Raw genomic sequence first — 27398 nt, 5'->3', positions numbered from 1 at the left:
ATGCGTGTAAACGATCTGCAAAATTACTTAATTTCAGAAACTGGCATGAAATTCCTTGTTTGTAGTCCTGCCATTTTTAGCTACATCACCATGTGATGCATATGCCCACTGGTTGCTTTTACCAATCCCCAAAGAACGAGACAGAGGGCAAAAAAAACAAACATTGTATGGATGTCCAATACTGATCGCATAGTTACAGATATAATACTGTTTAGCTGACCAATCAGATCAGACTGTTTTTTTTTTTTTTTAGAAAGGTGGGCTTAAAGAGACAGAAACTTAAACTGAGTGTTTCAGGCAGAGGTGCTGCAGCATCTTACAAGTGTTCTAGTAGACCTTGGATACTTTCATTTTCTGTGACAAAAATGGTTGATGGCAGTCAATTGTTCAACATTGTTTTAAAACACAATCTTGTGTCCAGGACGGTGCGGGTTGCTATGCAAGTGCCGGTGGTTATGACAAACTCCTTGGGACAGAAGATCTCTACAGTGGCCGTGCAGTCGGCAAACCCTTCCCTCTTCACCACAGCGCCCACCAATACTGGCTCAGCGGCTGGCATGAACGCACCCAAAGTCCTAATCCAGACCATGCCAACGATGGTGCCCGCCACAGCAGAGAACGGTGACAGGATCACGGTCCAGCTCGCCAAGATAATCACCATCCCTGCAAGCCAGCTCACGCAGTGCCAGCTTCAGGCCAAACCGGGCAGCCCCACAGGCATCAATCTGATGGGCACCCCCCTCGCCGTCCGTGCACTTACGCCCGTGTCTATGGCGCAGGGGACGCAGGTGGTCAGACTGGCAGTGCCTGCCCAGCAGAGTCCGGCTCAGGCGAAAACGCAGGTCCCCGTTTCAATCCAGGCGCAAACTCAAGTCCCAATCTCCGTTCAGACGGCGGCGTCTACTCCGGTCGCTGTGCAGAGTCCAGCGTCAGTCCCAGTTCAGATCCAGATTCAACAGAGCCAGCTCTCTCCGAAAGCAAAGATCGAGTCCAAACCTGACTGCACTCCCGCAGAACAGCCTCAGCAGGACAGTCCCACACAGGAAGCAGCACAGGTGGTAGAGGAAGGTTCAAAACCACAGTTCGCAGCAGAGAGCTGAAGAGTGATGCGTTTTGTCCGTCATGAACAATAATAAATGAATTTATCATCCCCAGATACTATTCAATCGCATTCTGGGAATACAAACTGGAGTTGTACAGTTTCAAGTTCAAGTGTGGTTTAATTTTTTTATATATATTAAAAAGCAGGCAAAGACTCCAGCCTGTATCAGTGCCCCAATTCTCACATCATGTGAATTAAACCTAGATGTCCATCATTTCAATTATGAGTTGTTAAAGGGACCAATGTAAGGAACACTACAGTTCTCCACTTAAAAAAAAAAAAGCTACTTTGACACTAATAACAGCTAAGCAGAACACTAAGGAGTGAGTAGTTGAAGTAGTCAAGTATGTGAACTTTTGAGGGAGGATAAATTCAACTTTTTATGACTTGTATAAAGACTTTTTTCTTTAACATTAAAATTGCAAGGCAAAACCAGCAGTTTCTTTTGACGATCACTGTGAGTCCACGCTTATGCCCGTGTTTCACAGGAATGTGTCTATTCTCCCTCCACCTCTACTAAGAGAAGAAATGGACTTTGTATATAGGAATTATACAGTTTACTGAATTTATATACAATGCAGCCTTAGAACAGTTGTTTTTGTCTTTTTCTTCTTCTTCTTCTTTTTTTTAATCAAGCTTATTAAGCTTTTGTGTTAAGCTCATGTTTTGTTGTTGTTGTTGTTTTTTCCTCACACATTGTACCGAGCACAGTATTATTGGCAAACAACCTGCAAAGCATTTTTGCATTCCCATTTCCATCTCCTGGATTAAAGAAGGCCATACTATTTGGGTGTAATCAAATCTGGGTCTGAATCCCGGAACAACCGGATGGCAATTTGTCAACACAAAAGAGAAAAAAAGGGTCAATCGGCAGCATGTGTCCTCACTGCAAATACATTTCTTACGCATTGTTTTCTTTTGCTTTTTATTAGTCCTTAAAGAGGGAGAACAAGATGTTTGTGTTCAGAATAATCTAGTTTGTATATTCAACATTTGAAGTATATTCTATTTTGTTGTACTCTTGTTTCAAAGTGTACTCAAGTAGATTTTACTCAAATACAAAAATATTCCTGAATTTGAGTGGTGTTGTTTTTGATACGCATGTCCGCTGCAGAACTGTTTGTTGCATGCTCTTAGGTCACCTTTTCACTATCTCAGAAAAACGACAGCTAGTGAAAAACAAAGTAGGACCAATATTCCAGTAAAACAAAATTTTCTGTAAAATTAGCAGTTATGAATGAATTGTCCGAGATGGTTATTAGAATTGTAATATTTTCTTTGATTTGCCCTGTTTTTCATTCAGATGTATTGGCTGTCATTTGTTTTACGTACGTATGTTCATACATTCATTATTCATTAATTTGACATTGGTCAATAAGTGGAGGGCAATGGCTGCTTCACGACCAAAGTTCCGTGTAACTACCACTAGGGGCTGAAATGAGATGGAGAAAATGTAGCTTTAGGAGACTAACATCTGACTTATTTAGAAACCAGACTATTTACAACTAGGAACAACTCCATATATCTTTAGAACATAAATGGGTACATGTCTGTTACCCACTTATAATACATGTTCAGGAATCCAATTCTTGAAATACCAAAGTCCCAAAACAACTGATACACACAAGAAAATTACATAAAACACAGGACCGAATCGACAACTGCACAGTGAAAATCAGACAGGCAGAATACCTCACCACAGACCAGCCCTAGACACATGCCCAGACCCAGTGAACGTGCTAGGCCAGGCTACCGAAAAAAGAAAAGTGAGCCCCCAACTGCACTGAATACGAGGTACGAATGGTCTTAAATTTCACTTCATACACTAAGATTAGTAGTACATTCTTTCTTTCATATATTTAGCATACTAGCGAAAAGTATTTGAATGGAAAATGTACAATCGTTAAGTCTTCATACGGTGCTACAAGTCCATCAGCAAGAGGTTGTATTTCTGGGCTCTGTGCATGCAGTTATAAATTCTGTCACCAGGGTGTAGTGTGCTTTCTAGATATTTTCTTCACATTAGCTGGATAATCCGGTTCCACAGAGGCTCTACACAAGAAGGCAACAACATTTTTTCCCCTCCCCGTTAAAACAATTTTTTTTTTCGAATAGGCTTTGAAAATGTTAATAACTAAAAGAGCACCTCAATAATACTAAAATAACATTTGAGTTTTACCCTTACTTCAAAACGTAAACAAGGGGTAGGGAGAAGCACCAACATCTCTTTATAGTCTGTAATGATCATTATGTAAATACATGAGAGTATATGATTAAACTAGAGAGCCTAGTGGGCTAGTGGTTTTGCTCACTTCCCTATACACTTTAGGAAGGGATCGATATGCATCCTCTGCAGTGCCCTTTAAAGGTGCAACAATTTAATAATGCATGACCATAAACGAGGAGCTCATGTGACAGGTAGCTACTAATAACTGTCTGCAATTGATCATGCCAGGTAGACTGGTGAAACTAGATGTGAAATGTCAATTTTGAGGATGTTGCACAAAGGAAATGATTCATTAATTAATGAATAAGACTTCTCTCACTTGTGCACGGAGTGTGAATGGTATACAGTGTTTTTACTAAAGCAATTTCATGCAGAATTTGACACCTTCCAAAACATACTTTATTAAAAAACACCACAATGCAATAGTTTTATTTGTCCAAGCTGTCATGTTATTACCAATAAGACCAAAGCAATTTAGCAGGATAATTTTGTCGCATGTTAAGAAAAAAAGTAACTTTTTGCTTTTAAACCAATACATCCTCAAGTCAGTAGCATACAGGAGTGTAAAAGAATAAGGGTACGTTTACACGACAACAACGTACTAAAAACGGAAAAGGGTTTTCTTTGTGTTTTTCATGAACAGACGCAATTGCCATCCGCAAAAAAGCTGTATATGCTACCAGGCCAGTAGTTGATGTCACTTTGTAAAGAAAAAGTACACGCATGACATCACATTTGCTTTTTTGTAGTTTACACAGAGACGATAACGGTATCGTTTGAAAAAGTTGCCGTTTTCAGACCCCCAAAACATTGTTGCCGTGTAAATGAAAGGCCAAAATGCATAAAAAGTTTTCTGTTTTTAGTTGAAAACGGTGTTGTGTGAACGGCTTCTAAAATCACACAAAAATGAAAATTCTGTCAACATTTACTCAACCTTATGTCTTTCCAAACCTGTATATTTCTTTATTTTTTTCCTGTGGAATACAAAAGGAGATATTTCACTAAATGTCCAAGCTGCTCTTGTGCATACAATACAAACGGACATCAATTTACAGCAGCACCATAAAAATAGTCTATGATATTTCAAGCCTTTGTGTGAGTAACAATATTTAAGTTATTTCTTGAACACCTTTCCCCCATTAGCCTATGCCTCTTTTGAATGCATTGTTGCTTTTTGAAATCAAACATAGAATGGAAGCTATCGTATTGTATGGACAAAATGACTACTTTTATGATTAAGTCTTTGCTTTATGAAGATTGTATTGTGCTGTATTGTTTAGCAAATGAAAACAAATCTCCTTTAATGTTCCACAGTGCAAAGGATATCATACATGGACATTTTTTTGTATGAACTATTCCTTTAAGGATGTACTGGCTGAAGTGTAAATTATTCATGAACAATAACCAAAATATGTAGAAATGCTGTGCCAGCACAAGTCTGGACTTGTGGTAAACATCTTGTGAAATAAGTCTGTAATTACTGGGAAACAAGAGTCGGATCCTTGAAGCTGAAGTCACAGACGAGAGAGAGGTGATCTGAGGGGTAATTATAGGAAGGCAGCCTATTGGGTCCAATTTGTTCGGCTGTAGGAAAGTCCAGAACCGCATTAACATCGAGCGCGCTGTGCGAATACCACACGTAATCCAGTGTGTGGCAGCACTCGCCACTGGGCCGGATCTTCCACGTTGTGTAAGGTGGCTCGGTTTTCCCGTCGGTACTCAAATGCTTATACGCACTGTCCAGTCCCAGACTAGATGTTGCGAAATTCCTATAGACGTCTTCTGACGGCTCGGCATTAAAATCGCCACATACTATCAGAGGAACGTCGGTATCTGTTTTTTCTTCGGTCCCTATTCTCTGTGCAGCATTCCGCAGGTTACGCAGGAGATCCGAACCCTGTGCGCTGCGTAGGACCTCCCAACCGCTCCGTGCTTTTAGATGAGTTACCGCGACACAGAACGCCCGACCTGTTGCTCGGCAGCGTAGCGCGGCGATGATTGCCACCTGATTGGTCTTTAACATCATGGCGGACAGTCGTAGGTGTGTTGTGTTTAGTGACTGGAAGCGTTTGTGATTGAAGAACAGGGCACAGCCATCAGGGCCGTTGTTGTTCTCCACATCCAGACATGGAGACCAAGGTTTGGGGCAGAAACTGCCCTGGTAGCCCAAACTTGCCAGGACGGGCTGAAACATGTCAAAGTAGTGATCGACTTCCTGTAAGCATAGGATGTCAGGTCTGTAGGTTAGGATCTCCTCCAGGATCAAATACTTCCTTTCAGCCCAGTTCAGAGCATCCATGGGGCACTGCACAAAACTGTCCATGCCTTCACCCAATGCTGCAACAGGACAGAGAGAAGTTGGATTGTTAAAAAATAATCCCAGCTAGAACTTTATAATAAAGATTTTTACATTTTCTCAAGAAAATGTCACCTTTACCCCTTTTCCACCAAGGCAGTGCTGGTGCTGGTTCGGAGCCAGAGCCTAGTTTCAAATCGGTTCTTTGTCTTTCCACACCCAAAGCACCAGCTCTGAACCAGGAAAAGTGGTTCTTAAGTAGCACCAAAACATTGCTGGTCTAGAATTAAGAACCGCTTGTCTCTGGGGCTGGGGGCGGGGTTACCCTGACCAACAAGACGAACACAAACTTGTGACCGCCATTTTTGAAATAGCAGCTAATGGAGCTAATAATTCGTATGATTTGCTATGAATGACTTAACCTCAAACCCCGCCCCTAAACCTACCCATCACTGCAGTATGAAGTCGTATGAATTCGTACGAATTAGCCACTTCGTAGAAATACGTAGGATTGGTCGTGAGATAGCGTCGGTAATTTCAGTATCATCGAGATTCTTTTGTAGTTTTTTTTAAATATTTTGAGTTGATTTTATTTTTATATTTTCCTTTAAGTTAAAGTTTTAGTAATTTTGTCATTATTATTATTATTATTATTATTTTTAAATAGGCCTATAGTATATCTATGTTTTTTATTAACCCTAAAATGCTTTATTTATTATTACTTTTTATATTGTTACATATTATTTTTATTATTATTCTAAAATAAATGATAACAATTACAGGCATATGAATGAACATTATGAAAGCTTTGTTTCTGCTACTAAATAAAAAAGGTAATTGCGATTATTTTTGATGAGAAAAAAAGTCAAAAGATAAAGTCGCAATTATCTTTTTATTTGTTTTATTCTGTGATGGATACAAGCTTCCATATATACAATTACCATTGTCAAAACTTATAAAATATCAGGTAACTAAATATTATTTATTTTATTCTTTCGTAATTTTTGTTAAAATATCAACATAATTTTATACTATTGTGGCAATTAGAGAGCCATGCCACTAGAGTGTTGCTATGCATTGCCAAGTTTTCTTAAGGGGTTTAGCGAGTTGCTATGTGATTGCTAGTGTGTTCTTGGTGGTTACTATTATAATTGTTTATTAATAATTATATTTTATTATTACTATTTGCCCATTTTATTCCTGTACTCTGAAACCTTCGGGCCAGTAAGATTTTTTTTTCTTTCAAGAAATTACTTTTATTCAGCAAGGATGCATTAAATTAATCAGGCGACAGTATATACTTTTACATTGTTACAAAAAATCTATTTCAAATAAATTATTTTCATCAAATAATCCTGAAAAAACACAAATTTCTACAAAAATATTAAGCAGCACAACAGCTGTCAACATTAGTATTAATAATAAAAAAATTATATTATAATATAATATAAGCATCTTATAATCAATTCTGAAGGATCATGTGACACTTAAGATTGCTGAAAAGTTGCAGGAATAAATAACATTTTAAATATATTATTGAAATAGAAACAGTTTTGTAATAGTAATAGTGAATTTATGATTTATTTTTGATTAAATCAATGCAGTCTTGGTGACCATAAGAGGCTCTCGCATATCCCCAAACTTTTGAACGATAGTGTATATCATGTTAAAACAAGTAATATGTAATTCAGTGTCCCCTCTTTATGAATATGGAATATAGGGTTTATGTTTATACCTTGTGCTAGTACATTCCACTGCATAACTCTGATCGTCTGCCTGGAGACTCCATGCCCCGTCTGAATCAAAGCTCTCTGCAGTTGGGCTGGCCGGTTTCTCAGATTCTCTCTACATTCCTGCAACAGCTCCAAAGGGTCCGCCAGGTCTTGATCCAGATCCAGATTGTTACCCGGATTGTATTTGGAGTCACAAGGGTGAGGGAGAGGAGGTCTGCTGACAGTCTTAGCCTGGGCACTGTAGAGACTAGAGCTGCTGCCCATGGAACATGCTAAGAGAAACAAACAGCTGTCAGTGTGAACACGCCTTTACACAGAGAGCAGTTGGGCTGAACTAAATCAGGCTCCACTTTAATTCATTATATCCTGTATCTTCTTCAAATAGGACAAGCAAACACATGGTTAATCCATTTATACTGAGAGCAGCAAGTAGCACCGGTTGTTAAAGACACGTCGCACACACCCAGAGCTGAGAGGTGTTCATGCATGTAATAGCTCCATTGATCTCAAAGTCTCAGTAACAAGCAAGTTCACAGGTGTAGACTTCTTCAATTCAAATGGATGTTCTGGTTGGCTACGCTAGAGCTTTATGTTGGCCTATAGGTCCCTGGTAATCCATCTTGGCCTTAATCAACTAAACATGCTTTGATTAACGCCTGGTTAGCTTTTAACTCAATTGCCTCTGAGATCTATAGATTACCAAGGCTTTATGATGCTCACTGTTGCTAAGAGTTAATTTAACAATATCATATAATCTTCAGATCAGAACAAAAAAATGGAAAATTCAATAACTACAATTTTAATGTGTGACTTAATATAATTATTAAAATAAAGTAATTAATATATATATATATATATATATATATATATATATATATATATATATATATATATATATATATATATATAATATTAAATAAATTCATAATTTCATAATTCATAATTCATAATTCATAAATAAATAAATTTATATTAAATAAATTCAAATACATTTGAATAATAAAATATTAAATCATACGTTTTTCCCATTAAAATAAATCAGTAATTTATTTTGTGCTGATACGCGCAAATGTGCCATCTGTTACTGATGCCATTGCAGAAATGAGCTATCATGTGATATCAACATGAAAGTAATACGATGACTGGAGTCTTCATCTCATGTTGTATATTAGCTTGCACAATGTAGTGTATACTACCAGTCAAAAGTTTAGGGTCTGTAAGATTAAAAACCAAACAAACAAAAAAAAAAAATCAGCCAGGATGCATACATTTATCAAAAGTGACAGTAACACTTTTAAATTGTTACAAAAGAATAAATGCTGTTATTTTGAACTTTGAACATAAAGAATCATAAACTAATAAATCACAGTTTCCACAAAAAATATTAAGCAGCACAACTTAATATTTAAGTTTTCATAAAACTTAATTTCTGAAGGATCATGTGACACTGAAGACAAGTAATGATGCTGAAAATTCAGCTTTGCCATCACAGGAATAAATTAGATTTTAAAATATATTAAAACCGAAAAGTTAAAAAAAAAATTGCAATAAGATTACTCAATATTACTATTTTTACTGTAATCTTGATCAAATAAATGCAGTCTTCGTCAATATAAAATACTACCTTCATAAATATTTAAAAATCTTACAGAACCCAAACTTGTGAACAGTAGTGTATTTTTAAAAGGTATAATTATTGTAAATTCACTGTAAATTCATTTAAATCTTTTTAATCAGGAAAAAGTTGCCAGATGAGACTTTGTGTAACCATGGTATTGTTATCTGATACCATCAGTGCACCATTGTATTTTTTGTTACACACAGAAGGAACACTACATAAATAGTCTCTGTTATGTTCGGTTTCTAATCAACGAGATGTTACCCGAGTTACAAAAAAACAATATTCACTTTTTGTCTCAAAACTGTCCACTCATGACCACACTTTTAAGAAGTTCACCTCAAGTCCTCCAAACACAAATTCGAGTTATACAAAATCATTAGTGTTAAAATCAAGTTGAACAGATGAAAAGCAGTAATTAACTGAATTTGTTTATCTTACCAACAACCTCCATGATGTCAGGACTGTATTTTTTTGAGTGTGTCCTACAGCAGAGCATGTGTGTTGTGGTGTTGTGTGAGCGATGTTCAGCAGAAATGCAGCTGTGTGTGTTAAACTGCTACTGACAGAATGAGATTACAGACTTGAGACCTACGTCAGGAGACCATATGGACACACACGCATGCAGTCTGAGCACACAGAAAGGGTACATAATGCAACCATGTCACCACATGTGATTTTATGCATATTGCATAATGCCAGTTTCGTATCAAGGAAAAATACTAAGGTTAACAAAACACACTCTTGTACAGTGGCTGAGAGAGCTCTAACTGAAGAAAACACATGCACATAGAAAACACCAGCAAATTAAAAAAAACATCATCAGTTTGACAACACGTGCTGCAAATGCTCACAACGCAACCAAATACAAAAACTCGCAATGTTCAGGATATAAAATAAACAAACAAAAAAAACACCTTTCAGGTCAGACAACAATGACAAGTAGACATTTAACAATAAGCGGTCTCAGCCAGTTTGTCACTTGTTGGGGTCCCCTTGAAACATTTCAGTGCTATTTGCAGCACGTTTCTGCATTTGGCTGAATTGTGAGTATTTGCAGCGCGTTTCTGTATTTGGTTGCGTTGTATCTGCAGCGCATTTCTGTATTTGGGGCGTTGTGAGAATTTTGCAGCACATGTGTTATCAAACGGATGAAGACGTTTTCTTAATTTGCTGCCGTTTTTTATTTCCATGCGGATATGTTTTCTTCAGTTGTTTCAGTATTTGCTTGCATTGTGAGTATTTGCAGCGTGTTTCTGTATTTGCTTGCGTTGAGAGTATTTGCAGCGTGTTTCTGTATTTGCTTGTTTTGTGAGTATTTGCAGTGTGTTTCTGTATTTGCTTGTTTTGTGAGTATTTGCAGTGTGTTTCTGTATTTGCTTGTGTTGAGAGTATTTGCAGTGTGTTTCTGTATTTGCTTGTTTTGTGAGTATTTGCAGTGTGTTTCTGTATTTGCTTGTTTTGTGAGTATTTGCAGTGTGTTTCTGTATTTGCTTGTGTTGAGAGTATTTGCAGTGTGTTTCTGTATTTGCTTGCGTTTTGAATATTTGCAGCGTGTTTCTGTATTTGCTTGTGTTGAGAGTATTTGCAGCGTGTTTCTGTATTTGCTTGTGTTGTGAGTATTTGCAGCGTGTTTCTGCATTTGCTTGCATTGAGAGTATTTGCAGCGTGTTTCTGTATTCGGATACACTGTGAGTACATGCAATGCGTTTCTGTATTTGCTTGCGTTGCAAATATTTGCAGCGTGTTTCTGTATTTGGTTGTGTTGTGAGTATTTGCAGAGCGTTTCTGTATTCGGTTGCATTGTGAGTATATGCAATGCATTTCTGTATTCGCTTGTGTAGTGAGTATTTGCAGTGAGTTTCTGTATGTGGTTGCGTTGTGAGTATTTGCAGCATGTTTCTGTATTTGGTTGTGTTGTGAGAATATTTGCAGCGAGTTTCTGTATTTGGTGGTGTTGTGGGTATTTGCAGCGAGTTTCTGTATTTGCTTGCGTTGTGAGTATTTGCAGTGTGTTTCTGTATTTGCTTGCATTGAGAGTATTTGCAGCGTGTTTCTGTATTCGGATACACTGTGAGTACATGCAATGCGTTTCTGTATTTGCTTGCGTTGCAAATATTTGCAGAGTGTTTCTGTATTTGGTTGTGTTGTGAGTATTTGCAGAGCGTTTCTGTATTCGGTTGCATTGTGAGTATATGCAATGCATTTCTGTATTCGCTTGTGTAGTGAGTATTTGCAGTGAGTTTCTGTATGTGGTTGCGTTGTGAGTATTTGCAGCATGTTTCTGTATTTGGTTGTGTTGTGAGAATATTTGCAGCGAGTTTCTGTATTCGTGTGCATTGTGAGTATTTGCAGAGCATTTTTGTATTCGGTTGCGTTGTGAGTATATGGAATGCGTTTCTGTATTTGCTTGCGTTGTGAGTATTTGCAGTGTGTTTCTGTATTTGGTGGTGTTGTGAGTATTTGCAGCGAGTTTCTGTATTTGCTTGCGTTGTGAGTATTTGCAGTGTGTTTCTGTATTTGGTGGTGTTGTGAGTATTTGCAGCGAGTTTCTGTATTTGGTTGCGTTGTGAGTATTTGCAGAGCGTTTCTGTATTTGGTTGCATTGTGTGTATATGCAATGCGTTTCTGTATTTGGTTGTGTTGTGAGTATTTGCAGAGCGTTTCTGTATTTGTTTGCATTGTGAGTATTTGCAGTGTGTTTCTGTATTTGGTAGCGTTGTGAGTATTTGCAGCGTGTTTCTGTATTTGGTTGCGTTGTGAGTATTTGCAGTGTGTTTCTGTATTTGGTAGCGTTGTGAGTATTTGCAGCGTGTTTCTGTATTTGGTTGCGTTGTGAGTATTTGCAGAGCGTTTCTGTATTTGGTTGCGTTGTGAGTATTTGCATTGTGTGTTTCTGTATTTGGTTGCGTTGCAAGTATTTGCAGTGTGTTTGTGTATTTGGTAGCGTTGCCAGTATTTGCAGCGGTTTCTGTATTTGGTTGCGTTGTGAGTATTATCTCCACGTGTTGTCAAATGGACAAATATGTTTTCTTAATTTGCTGGTGTTTTTTCTATTTGCATTGAGCTCTCTCTGCCACAATAATATATGGTGCAATTTTTCACATGATATCAAAATGGACAATTCTTGTTTTTTTATGGAATATTGCTGTAGTTATTATAAATGATTTAACCATGCACATCATCGTTCTTTTTTTAAATACTACAAGTGCCCTTATAATAACTTCCCCTCCCTCTTGCAATGACATCTCTTCTCTGATGATTTACAGGACAGATTACAGGACAACCTGTCTCTCACATGAGATAGAATGCAGCAATAGAAAAAGATAACGATCAAATAATCCAATCAATTACTGAAGGACAAAATCAAGCCCCACCCTACATTTCTTGTTCGAGATTTCACTGAAATATACAGTACGTCAATAGGAAAGAAAAACTATCACAACTTCCGTTTGGTGCGACTTTAATCTTAAATGTTTCTAATTGTCTGACTTGTCATTCAGGAAGCTGGGCAAGGTTACAACATAAGTGGTTTGTACATTCACAATAACTTTTGCAACAGTCACTTTTTGGCACACATTTGATATTACGAAATCAGCATGTGATCATGACATGCTTCTAAACATACACTCTGTTTAACCATCCAAACATATTTTTGTAAATGGAGTTACTTAAAAGGATCATGTTAAAATCTCTAACAAACAATACCATGGTTAAGTATGCACTGCCATTAAAAAGTTTGGGGTCAGTAAGATTGAAAAGAAACATATTTTTAAAGAGATTAATACTTTCATTCAGGAAGAGCACATTTAATTGATCAAAAGTGAGTAACAGTAAAGACTTTTACATTGTTACGAAAAAATATTTCAATGTATATATCTGAAGCAATATTCTAACCAGTGTTCAATCAGCTTTGACATATTTAAAACTGCATATTTGTGATATTTTTACCTTTTTTAAAGGGAATTTTCCCCTAATCTTATTAAATTACTAATACTTTGTAATGAAGTTACTTCAGCGATTTAGCATTAAGCTTTGTATCAGTAGAAACCCGATAGTATATTCAAATTATCGTACTTTCCCGTCCCCCTGAGACGAGAGAATTATGCAGTTTATTTCTGGAAAAAGTCCTCCAATGACGACGCAAATATCGTCATTTTGTGTCAGCGGAGGATTTTTTGGCCAGAGGCTAGAGACTACAGCCAGTAGAAGGAGCTAGTTCCGCATATTTTCAACCCGCCCATAGGGGTGGGATCTCACTCACAGAATGTAAATGTGCACGGCCGCTCGGATCAGGCATTCATAACGGAGCGGAGCAAAGTGAGTGTTTAAACTTTTCAACGAATTCCTATCAAAGTTAAGCTTTCATAGGCATGATCTGATATGGTGCTGGGCAGTATGACCAAAAATGTATATCACAGTATTTTTCTAAATTGTATCGGTTTCACGGTATATGACGGTATTTTTCCCCCCTATGCATGACAGGGTGTTAATCACATTTTCTACTGATTGAGAGAGTAAATACTGCAGTAGATTCACTAGAATGCCCTGTTTTACTGTCATGACGAGTGAATATTATAGAACAATTCCACACTAGAGTTAATACAGGTTTACAAAGCCCCACAAAATGATGCTGTGGAGAGACAACAACCAATAAAACACAGACCTGCAACACGCTCAGAGTCATACTTACAGACACCTGAATATTAAAAGTTGAGTTGAGGGTACCTTAAGCATTTAAAAAATCTAACCCTATATAACAACAAACTGCCAAAACGAGGAGAAACGCGGATATTTGCAATAGAAGAGCACTCTCTGAACGAATGACACCACATCAGTTAAACACAGAAAGAATAAAGCAGTTACTTTTTTGCCCATTCTTCTTTGAATTGTCAGTTTATTTATTAACTTACATCATTGTCGTTTATGTAGCAGAATAATCCATCGTGTCAGCACGTTCGTGATCAGACATACAATTGTATCAGTGTAATCAGTGCATACATTTCATTTTAATAAGACGTGAGAAAATATGGCCGCATACACGCTTCTGGTTCATGTCTAGAGCACTAGAGTATATGAAATATGTTTATAAAAATTTTAAACGCGCTTGCTCTGGTCTATATCAGTGCTATATGATCCATGTGGTGAGCGTTGTTAAACCCATCGCGGTGGTCCACGCAGAAACCACTCTCTCTCGCGCACCGCATGTAGTTTGAATTCTCCACTGTAATCAAGGGCTGAATCCGAAATCGCCCCATATAACCTCAAATAGAGCATTATTTGGAGGGGACAGCGCTTTGTAGTGGTGTCCGAAACCCTAGTGGAAGTTATTGAGTGCACTCATTCTATCCCATTGCACCTCAATAATGAGTGTACAGCCGATGTACACAATGCTGTCCGACTTCACGCACGTTTTCATTTACTCCTTCAAATAAAGTGATAACGTAGGGAATAGTGAATGAGAGTATAGGATTCAGCCATAGGCTGTAATGTGATCTCAGCTGTGTTCTGAATGAAATGGGTCCCCTCTCAAACAATGACGCGCTGCACCGTGTTCCGAACGTTGTTTAAGCGACATATACCGTATTGCGGTATCATCAAAATTCATATCATCAGCATCATCATCATCATCATCAAAAAAAACCAAAAAACGGTATTCGGTATGAACCGGTATACCGCCCAGCACTAATCTGAAAACGCGCCAGACTGGACACGCGTTGTGAATGACAGCCGCGCTTACCTCAGCTCTGCTCAGCTCTTCACTCTCGTGATGAATGAAATCTGACTCCTGCTGCGTTTGAGATGTGACTTTCGTTCGGCTCACTCACACTTTATTGAAAAGACACGTTCAGTTTTTAATTGTAGTGTCTATTCTCTAACTGAACAAAATTATTTTATTACGATGAAAATCAAAACAACGGTGGGGGCGGTGTCATGGTGGGCAAGTGATAAACGGTAGCGTGGCTTTGGGAGTGGCCTTGTTGAGCAGCGAAGCAAGTGCATTCTGGGAGTTGTTGTCTTTCATCCACATGAGACAAAAATACAATTTCTGTCTTTTCTCAGCCTAGAAGGCACCAAATAAAAAAATAATTTCACATTTTTACTACACAAGCCTGCAGTGCTCCTGTCAGAAATTGAAGCTTCCGCACCTCGATCGCCCCCCCCCGGTGGCCGGTCCCAGTATAGCTCCTAAACCCCACCCCTCCATGTATTTGAATGGACGCGAGACACACTAAACAATTCAATTACACTTCAAATAATTGTTTCCTAAAGATGGTTTCTGTCATTTTAGGCAGTTTTTATTACGATAATTTCATTTCAAGTGTTCGTTTTTTAAATAAGTTTAGTTTTAGTGAGTTATTTGATGCTATAAAAACGGGGGTGTGACGTCATGGTTGACAGCTGAGATTGACTGCTTCTCTGAGTGAAGTTGTCACTGAGGCACTAACGGACTTTTTTCGGCATTTTTGGGAGGAGATTGGAGCTTTAGCTTTAATTTCTACTTTTCCATAACTGTTTATTTCACACCAACACAATGAATTATTCTGCATCTGCGAGAGTGTGGGCGGGCTTTTGATAATCGCGCCTCTACTTCCTGTTCTCTACTGCGCAACTCCGGTCCCGAGATCGCTACTGCGCAGACTCGGACCCAAGATGTCATCGCCGTGAGCGGGCCTATGAAAGCTTCAACTATGGTCAGCGGAAGTCAATGAAGTCGCGTCGTCCATATTTTTTTACGGTCTATGCTACTACATAAATGACCCATTTTAAATACACATTCATCTTCCAAGCACTCAAGTAGCCCTTTAAGCTTTAATTTTATATTCTTAAATTTGATCAAGAAATTAAATTAGAATAATACACAATAGGGCAGTTACCAATCAAATTAAATAATATACACTGAAAAATTACAACTGCATTAAATAATGTTATGAGATTGTTTTAAATATTTTTTGAATATACACATAAGAAATGTTGGAAAGAATGTTTAAACATGAAACTAAACTGGCAGTAGGTGGCAGCAGGTGACTGTCTTAATGAGAGAGTCATTGAGTCGATTCATTGAAACTGCGGATTCATTTAAGAATGAGGCGTTTACAAAAAGGTAATTTAATCTTTGATTCAAACCGATTCATTCAAAACGCTGAATCATTCAGTAACGCAGTGTTGCTGAGAGACGCGCTATGGTTTTGCTATGATCTTGGAACTATTTTCGTTGCTGAAATTGAACAAAAACAGTCAATACTGCATCTAAAATGTAAGTGACTTAAAGGGATAGTTCACCCAAAAATGAAAATTAGCCCATAATTTACTCACCCTAAAATCATCCTAGGTGTATATGACATTCTTCTTTCAGTTATATTACAAAAGTCCAAGCTAATCCAAGCATTAGATTTGCAGTAATAGTTGCTCTGTCTTTGAAGTCCATAAAAAGTGCATCTGTCCGTCAAATATTGTGCTCCACGCGGCTCCGGGGTGTTAATAAAGGCCTTCTGAAGCGAATCGACGCGTTTGTGTAAGAAAAATATCCATATTTAAAACTTTATCAAGTAAACTTTCAGTCACCCGCCTTCCGTGGAAAAGTGTTGAATGTTGAAAGTGAAACTCAAGATGCGTACGTGACGTCATGATGAGCCTACCTGGTCGTGTTAGTCTTTCGATCGGCAGGGGAACTTTCAACAATTTTTCCATATATTGAACAGGGAAGGCGGTCAGCCGAAAGTTTACTTTATAAAGTTTTAAATATGGATTTCACAGCAGTCCGGCTGCTGTGTCTGGTGACAGATACGGAGAGTGACGAATGTGCTGTATTTCAGCAGTGGAGATGGGAGGATGATGAGTACTGACGAAACTTTTTGAGGACGGCCCTGAATACGTCGTTGGATGACTTATATTCCGATTGACCAATGATGTTGTATTTGGATATATAGCGATCAGTCCAGCTCTAAGGGAAATACAACTTGACACTGAATACTCTGCGCCGGATGTGTTTCGGACAGTGGCATAGAAAGCTTGCAGCTGGGTATTTAAAGTGTCTTCCCCCCTCTCTCTCTATCTCATCCAGAGACGTATTTTTGGCTTTAAGTTAAACACATTAACTGCCCAAGCTGGGTTTTTTGTGTGTGTTTTCTTCGTGTTTTTCTCCCTCGAGTATGTCTAGCTGTAGCCTGGCTTCGCCCTCCTACGTACTTCCGCTCAATTTTCATTTTCCTTCAGTACTCCGTCTGGGACTGCTGTATAGTCATAGGTTTTCCCCCAACAAATTTTTACCGGTCCAATCAGCGAACAGAGGGAGTGGCTGAGAACGATGACGTTGATGTTGTGCGCTAGTTTGAGTTGTAGTTCAGTAATGGCGGCGGAGAAAAGATGCGAGCGAAGCCATTCATTCAGTTGTGGCACCGCTGCCGAATATCCAGAGGTTAAAGCCGGAGCAAGAACTATCTTTGCTGAGTTTTTTTGGAGGCCATGATGTTGTGTCCCGGGAAAAGTTTGATTTTCCAGCTCGCTCCGTTAGTGGTGAAGGAGTTGGCTGAAGCCCCGGTAAGTTAACTGTTTCGCTTGCGGTCGGAAGGCATTGTCATCATTTACAGGGGCTAGTCAGTGATTTTATTGCCGTCCGTCTCCCACCACCAGCATAAAATTCCCTGGACGAATTACCTACTGTTTTAGGCAAACATCAAGGTCATGTGGTCATTTAATTTCTGTCCGAATCCACATCGCTGAGTTTTCAAGAATATATCACTTTAAAATTCACTGTTAATATCCTTTTTGACCACTGCAGAGCACCGTGCGGTTGCGCTTCGCTGTAATTTGGATGCATTTCTAGACTTGTATTTCTTTAAATGCTGGCAAGTAGTTTCAAGAGCAATATATTTCATCACGCTCAAAAAATAAAAGGAAGAAAAGCACGTAAACATTTGAAATGGGACGTTATTTACAGCAGTATTTATTCTTATCATACCAAGCATATGATATTTTATTTACTGTATGTTATGGACCACGTGAGCAGCGTGTTCCCAAACACAAAAATCTCCCCTCCTCTGTGAATAAATCACAATCCGAATTCACAAGGTTTTTCATTACTGAGGTGGCGTGCAAAATCTGCAATTATGTTTCCGGATTTCCATGTGAGAAAAAAAGGCGAATGGCAACCAAACGTTAGCGATTGGTTATGGCAGATCCAGAGTTGCACTGGGCAGATCCAATAGTTTTAAACTTCATCAGAGAACCCGCCTTCAAGGAAGTAAACGCTTGTCAATGGAGAGTGGCCAGACTCTCTGTACATTACAAATGAAATGTACAAGAGTCTGGTAGGACCAGGCTAGTCTAGCTGTTCTTCGCTATACATTTTATGTCTTTTGTTGTTGCCGGCTGCCTTTGATGTCCGCTTCCGTTTATGTTGTTTTTCATCTGGACTGTCTAATACTGCTGCCGCCCAGTTTTTGAACATTTTATATTCACCGTAAATATTAAAATTTACTTTAGGAAAATCGTCTGTCATGTTTTTTTTTTTTTAGTCCTGTAATTTCCGTTATTACAGTTAACTTTGCGAAGTGATATGGAACTGTAATGCGGTCAAGAGAGCTGCCTGGAACTACGTTCGCTGTGCTTTTCCCAGAAAATAATTGCACACCTCAGAACGTTCATCAGCCAATCAGATTCAAGCATTCAACGGCCCCGTAGAATAAACTGTAATAATATTTCACAATATTACAGTAAAGTAATAAAGTAAAGACTACAGCAAAGTAAAGTATTAAAGAATTATTATTAGTTTAAAAACAGCAATATTCACTTTCTCCCCACTCTTTCACTCACTTATTCTGGTTCCCATGAAGAAAAAAAAAAAAAAAAAAATAGAAATAGAAAGGAATTTTAAAATTGTGATTTACAGGCCTGGAAAAGCCACGGAAGTTAATAACTCATGCAGGGATGACATATTTTTGTAGGCCAAAACCTGGAAGCGAGTTAGCATTTTAGCACTGGTTAAATGCTTGTGGTGATCTGTGGTGAACACCAATATATTGAAATATATTTTTGCATTTTATTCTATGATACTAATACCCCACTCTTGCAAACTATTATAACTCAAACTTAAGAGTTGTCAGCTCAGTGATGGTGACGTTGAATTCATGCGTGGTGTAGTTCATTTATAGCGTACGTTCAACTTTTGAATTCTACCGACTGTATTTACGCTTCAAAATCGGGGTGATGCTAACTTCTGGGTTGGCCTACAAAAATATGTCATCCCTGCAGTGAATAAACATTTTTGTAGTTGCACAGCTAGATCGACTTTTTTGCTGATAAAATATATAAAACTATATTTAAAACATCCTTTTTCAGTAATTACAAATAACTGGAAATTATGAAAATTCAATGGTTGAAAGGTGAATTGCCTTTGCCATACAAAAATACCATAGTATATGAATACGGTATGCATTCAGTATCATAACACTGCAATTTGACACTATCACTCTACCATGGTACTGCAGTATTTTGGAAGGGGATGTAAGAGAGTATCATATCTTTCAGGATAATATTGTGCTAATATACCTTAGTGTCACTCAACTTGAAGTTTAAGGTCATGATTAAAAGTCACCGATCAAAAATAGTACCAATCAACACTAACAGAATGAGGTGAAGCACAGCAACATCATTATTAGAGATGCAGGCCAGGGGCAGATCAAAATGACTCAACACTGTAAGAATGAGATCCTTCATATGGGCTGTTGGGCGTGTTGTAACAAATGGAGATATTGGCTCTTATCTCGCTCTAACTTCATCCAGGAGATTATTCAGATCTCCTGCAGTTTGACTCCTAGTTAACCTGCTTATCTGTGCAATAAAGGAAGCTGTTGTGAGTGACAACTGAAATGGGCATTTTCACTGATTTGATAGCTATTCAGTTGGCTGCATCTGAATATGCATATTAGTATATAGCCTATAATATTATCTATGTAGGCTAGTAGTCAAAAAACAGTATGTGAAAAGAGTTGTATGTGTGAATTAAAGTATTCATAATAGGGCTGCATGATATTGGAAAAACACTGACATTGCGATATTTTGTTTTTCTGCTAAATATATTCGATATGAAAAAAAAAAAAGAATTTCACCAGATAATTTATATAGCTCTATTTGTAAAGAATGAATAAATCTAGGATGATTGGGGTGATCTTGTTAGGGAGTGCTTCTGCATAGAAAATAATAAACAAATTACAAGTATAGATAAGTACAATAGAAGAAAGATACAAATGAAATGAACAGTACTTTATGTTTTTCAGGTAAATCTAACAGCATTCAGGTTAGGGCTGTAACGATTTGACCAAAAATAAAAACCTCGATTAATTGAACATTTGACCTCGATTACGATTAATGAACGATTATTTAGCTTTTTTTTTTTTTTGCCCTCATAAGGTTTTTGAGTAAGTTCACTGATAAGGTTTGTACTGTAAATATTTTCTACTACTAAAGGTGGATTTTTTTTTCTAATGAAAACGTGCATTTCTTTGTGATTTTAAAGTACTTGAAGGAAACGGTTCACTTTCAGCAGTTATTGTCTATGGGGCAGATTTCTTCTTGTTGTACATCATATACAGATACATTAGCACATAGGCCTACATTACATTTATTTGAATGCGAGGATACTCGCCAAGAGGGGCATTTTGACTTAATTTTATGTGCACGTGTCCGTTGAAGCTCAAAAGGAAGAGTAAAAGTACTTAAAGGGTTAGTTCACCCAAAAATGAAAATAATGTCATTTAATACTCACCCTCATGCCGTTCCTCATACCGATTTTAAAACACTGCATCATGAAGCTTTGGAGCATATCGAATCAGCGAGTCAAATCAGCGTATCGATTCAGCGGTTCGGAGCGCCAAAGTCACGTGATTTCAGCAGTTTGCCGGTTTGACACGCGATCCAAATCATGATTCGACTTGCTGATTCGATACGCTCCAAAGCTTCATGAAGCAGTGTTTTGAAATTGGTAATCACTATATAAGTCGTTATTTCGTTTTTTTTGGCCCACGAAAAATATTCTAGTCGCTTTATAATATTAATATTGAACCACTGTACTCACATGAACTGATTTAAATATACATTAAGTACATTAATGGATCTCTAATGGAGAGTGTTAATTTCATAGCTGGCTATGCAGGCCTCACTGAGCCTTCGGATTTCAACAAAAATATTTTAATTTGTGTTCTGAAGATGAACAGAGGTCTTACGGGTGTGGAACGGCATGAGGGTGAGTAATAAATGACATTATTTTCATTTTTGGGTGAACTAACCCTTTAATTTGGTGTTGTTGACGTGCTGTCTGAGTGGCCCAATGTGTGCAGCATAGAAAAAAGTTCCAGTCTTCTTGCGCTTGATGTTTAAACTGACGGAACACACATGCAAATGATAAACTTTGACTCTATGATGGTTAAATTTTGCAATTAATCTGCGAAGCACATGCGTTCCGAACCGAGGAGCAGCTGGCCTCTATGGATCACGGATTATCTACACACATCCTGTGATGTGACTATCGCGGATGCGCACATCGTGATATCGATGCTAAAACGATATATCATGCAGCCCTAATTCATAAAACGGCAAAACGTACCTGGATGACCTACTTTAGGCAATATTCCGATGTGCGCATCTGATAGACACTTTACTATCCCACGAGAGAGGAGTTGTGAATGGCAGTGAAGCAACACAACTGATGCAAGCAGGTCACATGACAATGACAACACGACAAATGTAGAATGTCTGGATTACATAAATACTACACAATCCAATCACTCAAGATGCATAAAGTGACCAAGTGTAAATCCTCAAAAGTTCTTATTATAACAGTAATTTATTTAACCCTCTATGGCATGACTTTTTTTTTTTGGGGGAAAAAAATATTTCACCCCATTTTTTGGGAGCTTGGGGGTCCCTGATAATATATCCATCATAAAAAGTGTCGCCCCCCCACCCCTGAACCAGATTTTGGTTTGTTGCCTCAGGGCAACACTGTGCCATAAGGGTACTAGATTTTCAATAGGGAAAACAAGCAATATGTGCATTAGATAAAATTATATTTTGAAAAACATCAAACAATACAAAAACACTACTACTAATTACAACTAACACCTCATGTATTATATTCATACACCAATCAGGCATAACATTATGACCATTGACAGGTGAAGTGAATAACACTGATGATCTCTTCATCAGGGCTCCTGTTAGTGGGTGGGATATATTGGGCAGCAAGTGAACATTTTGTCCTCAAAGTTGATGCGTTAGAAGCAGGAAAAATGGGCAAGCGTAAGGATTTGAGCGAGTTTGACAAGGGCCAAAATGTGATGACTAGACGACTGGGTCAGAGCCAAAATTGCAGCTCTTGTGGGGTGTTCCCGGTCTGCAGTGGTCAGTCTCTATCAAAAGTGCTCAGAGGAAGGAACAGTGGTGAACCAGCGACAGGGTCATGGCTGTCTTGGCTAATTGAGACCCATCAGGGTGCCCATGCTGACCCCTGTCCACCGGCCAAAGCACCAACAGTGGCACGTGAGCATCAGAACTGGACCACTGAGCAATGGAAGAAGGTGGCCTGGTCTGATGAATCACATGTTCTTTTACATCACGTGGATGGCCGGGTGCATGTGTGTGGCTAACCTGGGGAACACATGGCACCAGGATGTACTGTGGGAAGAAGGTGTGAAGGCGGAGGCAGTGATGCTTTGGGCAATGTTCTGCTGGGGAACCTTGGGTCCTCCATCCATGTGGATGTAACTTTGATATGCACCACCTACCTAAGCATTGTTGCAGACCATGTACAGCCTTTCATGGAAACAGTGTTCCCTGGGGGCTGTGGCCTCTTTAACTCTTTCACACTTCCACAAAGCACAAATGCTTCAGGAATGGTTTGAGGAGCACAACGAGTTTGAGGTGTTGACTTGGCCTCCAAATTCCCCAGATCTCAATCCAATCGAGCATCTGTGGGATGAGCTGAACAAACAAGTCTAATCCATGGAGGCCCGGCCTCACAACTTACAGGACTTAAAGAATCTGCTGCTAACATCTTGGTGCCAGATACCACAGCACACCTTCAGGGGTCTAGAGGAGTCCATGCCTCGACGGGTCAGGGCTGTTTTGGCAGCAAAAGGGGGACCAACACAATATTAGGGAGGTGGTCATAATGTTATGCCTGATCTGTGTTTACAATAATAATAAAAAACATAAATGATACTCATAATGCACATTCTTTGAATTTTCTGAACGTGTAAAAACAAACTTCCCAGGAAGACTTGAATGCACCATATGGTACTAACACTATGATATGGCCTGAACAAATGTGGTCTAACTGCATTGTGTTGCCCTGAGGCAACGAACAAAAAAACACAGTTTTAGTATATAAATAAAAACAAAATAAATATTTAAACAATCAAACATACTTTTTTACATGCTGATGCACATGCATATTTTTTTTTTAATAAATGTATTTCAATTTAAACATGTTAAAAAGTGATATTTATCCAACCAATTGATGGCACTGTGTCCCATGTGGCTTTGCTTCATGAAAGGACTGCTCCACCCCCAAACAAAAAGTCACACCCACTTCAGCCCCTCATTTCATTGAACAGACATGTCAGGTGATATTATGTATTTAAAAAAAATATTTAAAAAAGTTAAAGGGGCGGTGTGAGGTCCAAAAAGGTGGTTTGTTGCCTGAGGGCAACACTTTGCCATAGAGGGTTAAGCAATAACACATTTGCAAGTGTATTACTGCTTTCATACAGCAGTTGTTTAAACAATTATTATCAAGTAGGCCGAACTTATGTTTCAGATAAAAATTACACTGTATATTTATTTTCTGTGAATGGAACTAGCTCAAAAAAGAAAGAAAATCATCAGGCTTTGCGTGTCACCACCAAACACAGATCTAGAACAATATGGGAGTGGAGCAGAAAGTGTTTTTTAAACGCTCCGCTCCAGGGTTTTCATTTTACACTCCTGCTCACAAGTGGAAAAAAAACCTACTCCACCAAGGCCTCTTGGAACAAGCAACACTTTCCAATCAAATTTCAAGACTGGCACTATTTATTAATAAAATGTACAGGTGTCAGATATTTAAAGGGTTAGTTCACCCAAAAATGAAAATTCTGTCATTAATTACTTACCCTCATGTTGTTCGACACCCGTAAGACCTCCGTTCATCTTCGGAACATAAATGAAGATATTTTAGTTGAAATCTGATGGCTCTGAAAGGCCTCCATTGACACAATGGCACTTTACACTCTCAAAACCCTTAAAAGGTACTAAAGACGTCGTTACAAAGTCCATCTCACTACAGTGGTTCTAAAATAACTTTATGAATCGGCGAGAATAGTTTTTGTGCGCACAAACACCCTAAATATCGACTTATATAGTGATGACGATTTCAAAACACGGCCTCATGAAGGGTTTCATGAGGATCGCATTCGACACGCAATCCGAATCATGATTCGACTCACTCATTCATAACGCTTCGAAGCTTCATGAGGCCGTGTTTTGAAATCGTCATCACTATACAAGTCGTTATTTAGGGTTTTTTTGCGCACAAAAACTATTCTCGCCGATTCATAAAGTTATTTTAGAACCACTGTAGTGAGATGGACTTTGTAACTATGTCTTTAGTACCTTTTAAGGGTCTTGAGAGTGAACCGTGCATTGTGCCAATGGAGGCCTTTCAGAGCCATCAGATTTCAACTAAAATATCTTCATTTATGTTCCGAAGATGAACAGAGGTCTTACGAGTGTCGAACGACATGAGGGTAAGTAATTAATGACGGAATTTTCATTTTTGGGTGAACTAACTCTTTAAGGCCCATTCACAGTCACACCAAGGACGATAACTAAAAACATAAAGTTTCAATAAGGTTCTAATTCTATGAGAATAGGAGGTCCACACCACAGCTATAAAGATGGAACGATAACGTTGGAATCACTTTCAGAACTTTCATTTTCCAGCTGTTGAACCATACAAACATTGACAGACAAACAAAATTCACCCGACTTTAAACTGCTTGAGAATTTAAAGTGGCAGACAACATATTGTTGTAACGTTATCATTTTAGTGTTATAGGCCATTCACACCAAAAACGAAAACTATGATAACTGGCGTCCGAATCCACACCAGCAGACGATATCGCATCATATCGATATCGATATCGATATCGATATCGATGGCTGCATCACCACCTGGTACGGCAACAGTACCGCCCGCAGCCGCAAAGCCCTGCAAAGGGTAGTGCGCACGGCCAGCTGCATCATCGGAGGTGAGCTTCCCTCCCTCCAGGACATTTATGTCAGGCGGTGTGTGAAGAGAGCTCAGAGGATCATCAGAGACTCTAGCCACCCGAACCATGGGCTGCTCTCACTGATGCCATCAGGCAGACGGTACCGCAGCATCAGATCACGCACCAGCCGACTCCAGAACAGCTTCTTCCCACAAACAATCAGACTCCTTAACTCTTGACCCATCAGGATCATAACACACACTGGACAGAATATCACTCAGCACAACCCACTGTAGATAAACACACATTATATACACATTTATTTATCATACAGCATCTATTGCACTTTGGATTTCAATTTTTCAATCTGTGAATAATATTTTATACTGTACATTGTATATTATTATTACTATTATAGCGTAATGTATATTGTTTAGTGTATGTTTAGTGTATATTGTTTAAAGTATATGTATATTGTAAGTATGTGTATATTGTTTAAAGCTGTGAGAACTACACTCACATTGTGTAAATTATTTATTGTTTATTGTAGAGTTTACTGTGCTGTGAGTAATTGTGGGCGCATCAGTGTAATCTGATGCTGCTTTAAATGTTGTACATGTCATGTCATGACTACCATGTTGCTCGGAACTGCACCTAAGAATTTCACCTACTGTTGCACTTGTGCATATGTAGAGTGACAAATAAAGTGATTTGATTTTGATTTGATTTATCGTTACGTTTATTCTAAACTATATCTTTATCGTTTTATAGTTCTTGGTGTGAACCGGCCTTTAGTCACAGCGCTCCAGCCCACCATTCTTCAAAATATATCATTTTATGTTCCGCAGAAGAAAGTTAATAATGCAGGGTTGGAACAATGGTCATTTTTGGGTGAACTATTTTATACCTTTATAACGTTTCTCAGCGGGGTTACATCGTTACGCCAGTAGGTGGCGAAATTTGTAGTCATTAATAATCGATTCATTTGGGAACGAAATGCCATGTGTGTTGCTCGGAAACGTTTAACACTGTATCCTGCTTTGACTTCGTATGGAACTGTATTGTGTATTGTGTCTAAATGTTAGTTACTCGATATTATATTCATTGAACAGTTCTATAATATCAATATTACTCTTGCAGTCGTGATGTTTCTATTACCTGCGACCTCGTGCTTACGCGTCATCATATCCGTTCATATATTTGCAACGACGTCATTCTTGCTCGTGTGTAATTCTGTAATTGTCCATAATAATGATTATAGCATAGTTGAAAAAAATAATACTATGGATGCATCACTAATTGTAACGTACCATTTGATTATTCACAGTAGGCTCGAATTTAAATGGATGTATTGTTTCGTGAATACCTTTATGGTTTTGCGCTTTTTGAATTTATCAACAAGTTGACTTAGTTGAACGCATTAGAGTAGGCTACATTTCTTAAACAGAGACCATCATCACACGAGCTAGTGGAGGACAAGCAGCACTTATACATGATTTGCGATTTCTGAACTTCTCCTAGGTTACGATTCATTACATGGAGGTAGTTTGGAGAAGAGTCTCTATAATATGCGCTGCGCCGCACAGAAGAAACTGAAACACAAATGCACAGAAGACATAAAGGACGCCAGCGCATATATTAAAGGTAAAGTGGCTATGCATAGTCGATTTTGTTACTTACCAGATTGGCTTCAAATACAGAATTTTCCTCTTGTATGCCGTTTATTGCGTGTATCGATGCGATCTGCGTCCGTTTAGAAACAGTAGTGACCTCCTCAAGCCTACGCACGCCACAAAAACAGCTGTAAACCAAAGCAAGGTCATAGGACTGGTGGTGATTCCTGAACAATGGAGTCGCACTGCCATCTGCTGGGTCGAGGCGGTACTGCATATAAACATAAAGGATTCGTCCGCAAGGGGGCGACTGCATTCATATCTGGAGTTTTTTTGGCAAGTCAATAAACAGTATTTGAAACAGTATTTTTTAAAGGCTTTTATTGGCAAAAACGTTTAATATTTGCAAAGAGTCAATATTTACAGTGTTGACCCTTCTTCATAACCTCCACAATTCGCTCTGGCATGCTGGATATCAGATTCTTGGCCAAATTCCGACTGATGGCGATCCATTCTTTCCTCGTTAGTGCTCGAGTTGATCACAATTTGCGGACTTCTA

At 38.5% G+C, this 27398-nt stretch overlaps 2 protein-coding genes across 8 annotated transcripts in view; one reads left to right on the top strand and one right to left on the bottom strand.

Annotated features, from left to right (window-relative positions):
- elf2b (E74-like factor 2b (ets domain transcription factor)) overlaps positions 1-2177 on the top strand; it is a 35855-nt gene extending 33678 nt beyond the window's left edge. For all 6 annotated transcript variants that reach the window (XM_079811797.1, XM_079811801.1, XM_079811800.1 and 3 more), the window contains one exon: positions 422-2177. In XM_079811797.1, the coding sequence (XP_079667923.1) occupies positions 422-1100 (679 nt within the window). In that variant the 3' untranslated portion in view covers positions 1101-2177. The remainder of the gene's footprint in view (positions 1-421) is intronic.
- On the bottom strand, positions 2167-27083 carry noctb (nocturnin b). Of its 2 annotated transcripts, none has more exons than XM_079811804.1 (3): positions 26907-27083; positions 7361-7630; positions 2167-5666 (listed from the first exon to the last, which is right to left on the bottom strand). In XM_079811804.1, the coding sequence occupies exons 2-3, from the start codon at positions 7620-7622 to the stop codon at positions 4807-4809; spliced, it is 1122 nt and encodes a 373-aa protein (XP_079667930.1). In that variant the 5' UTR covers positions 7623-7630; positions 26907-27083; the 3' UTR covers positions 2167-4806. The 2 variants fall into 2 exon arrangements, with proteins under 2 accessions (XP_079667930.1, XP_079667929.1); XM_079811803.1 differs by lacking the exon at positions 26907-27083 and adding an exon at positions 9418-9534.
- Positions 27084-27398: the final 315 nt, after the last annotated feature.

This window comes from Gobio gobio (genome assembly GCF_949357685.1).
Source record: "Gobio gobio genome assembly, chromosome: 3".
Lineage (NCBI taxonomy): Eukaryota > Metazoa > Chordata > Actinopteri > Cypriniformes > Gobionidae > Gobio > Gobio gobio.
This window is presented reverse-complemented; position numbering and strand designations above follow the sequence as displayed.

Coding starts and splice junctions, on each gene's coding strand:
- noctb (XM_079811803.1), bottom strand. CDS start 9,475: ATGCTCTGCTGTAGGACACACTCAAAAAAATACAGTCCTGACATCATG. Junction 7,631..9,417: donor TGACATCATGGAGGTTGTTG/GTAAGATAAACA, acceptor TGTTTCTCTTAG/CATGTTCCATGGGCAGCAGC. Junction 5,667..7,360: donor GTGGAATGTACTAGCACAAG/GTATAAACATAA, acceptor GTCCTGTTGCAG/CATTGGGTGAAGGCATGGAC.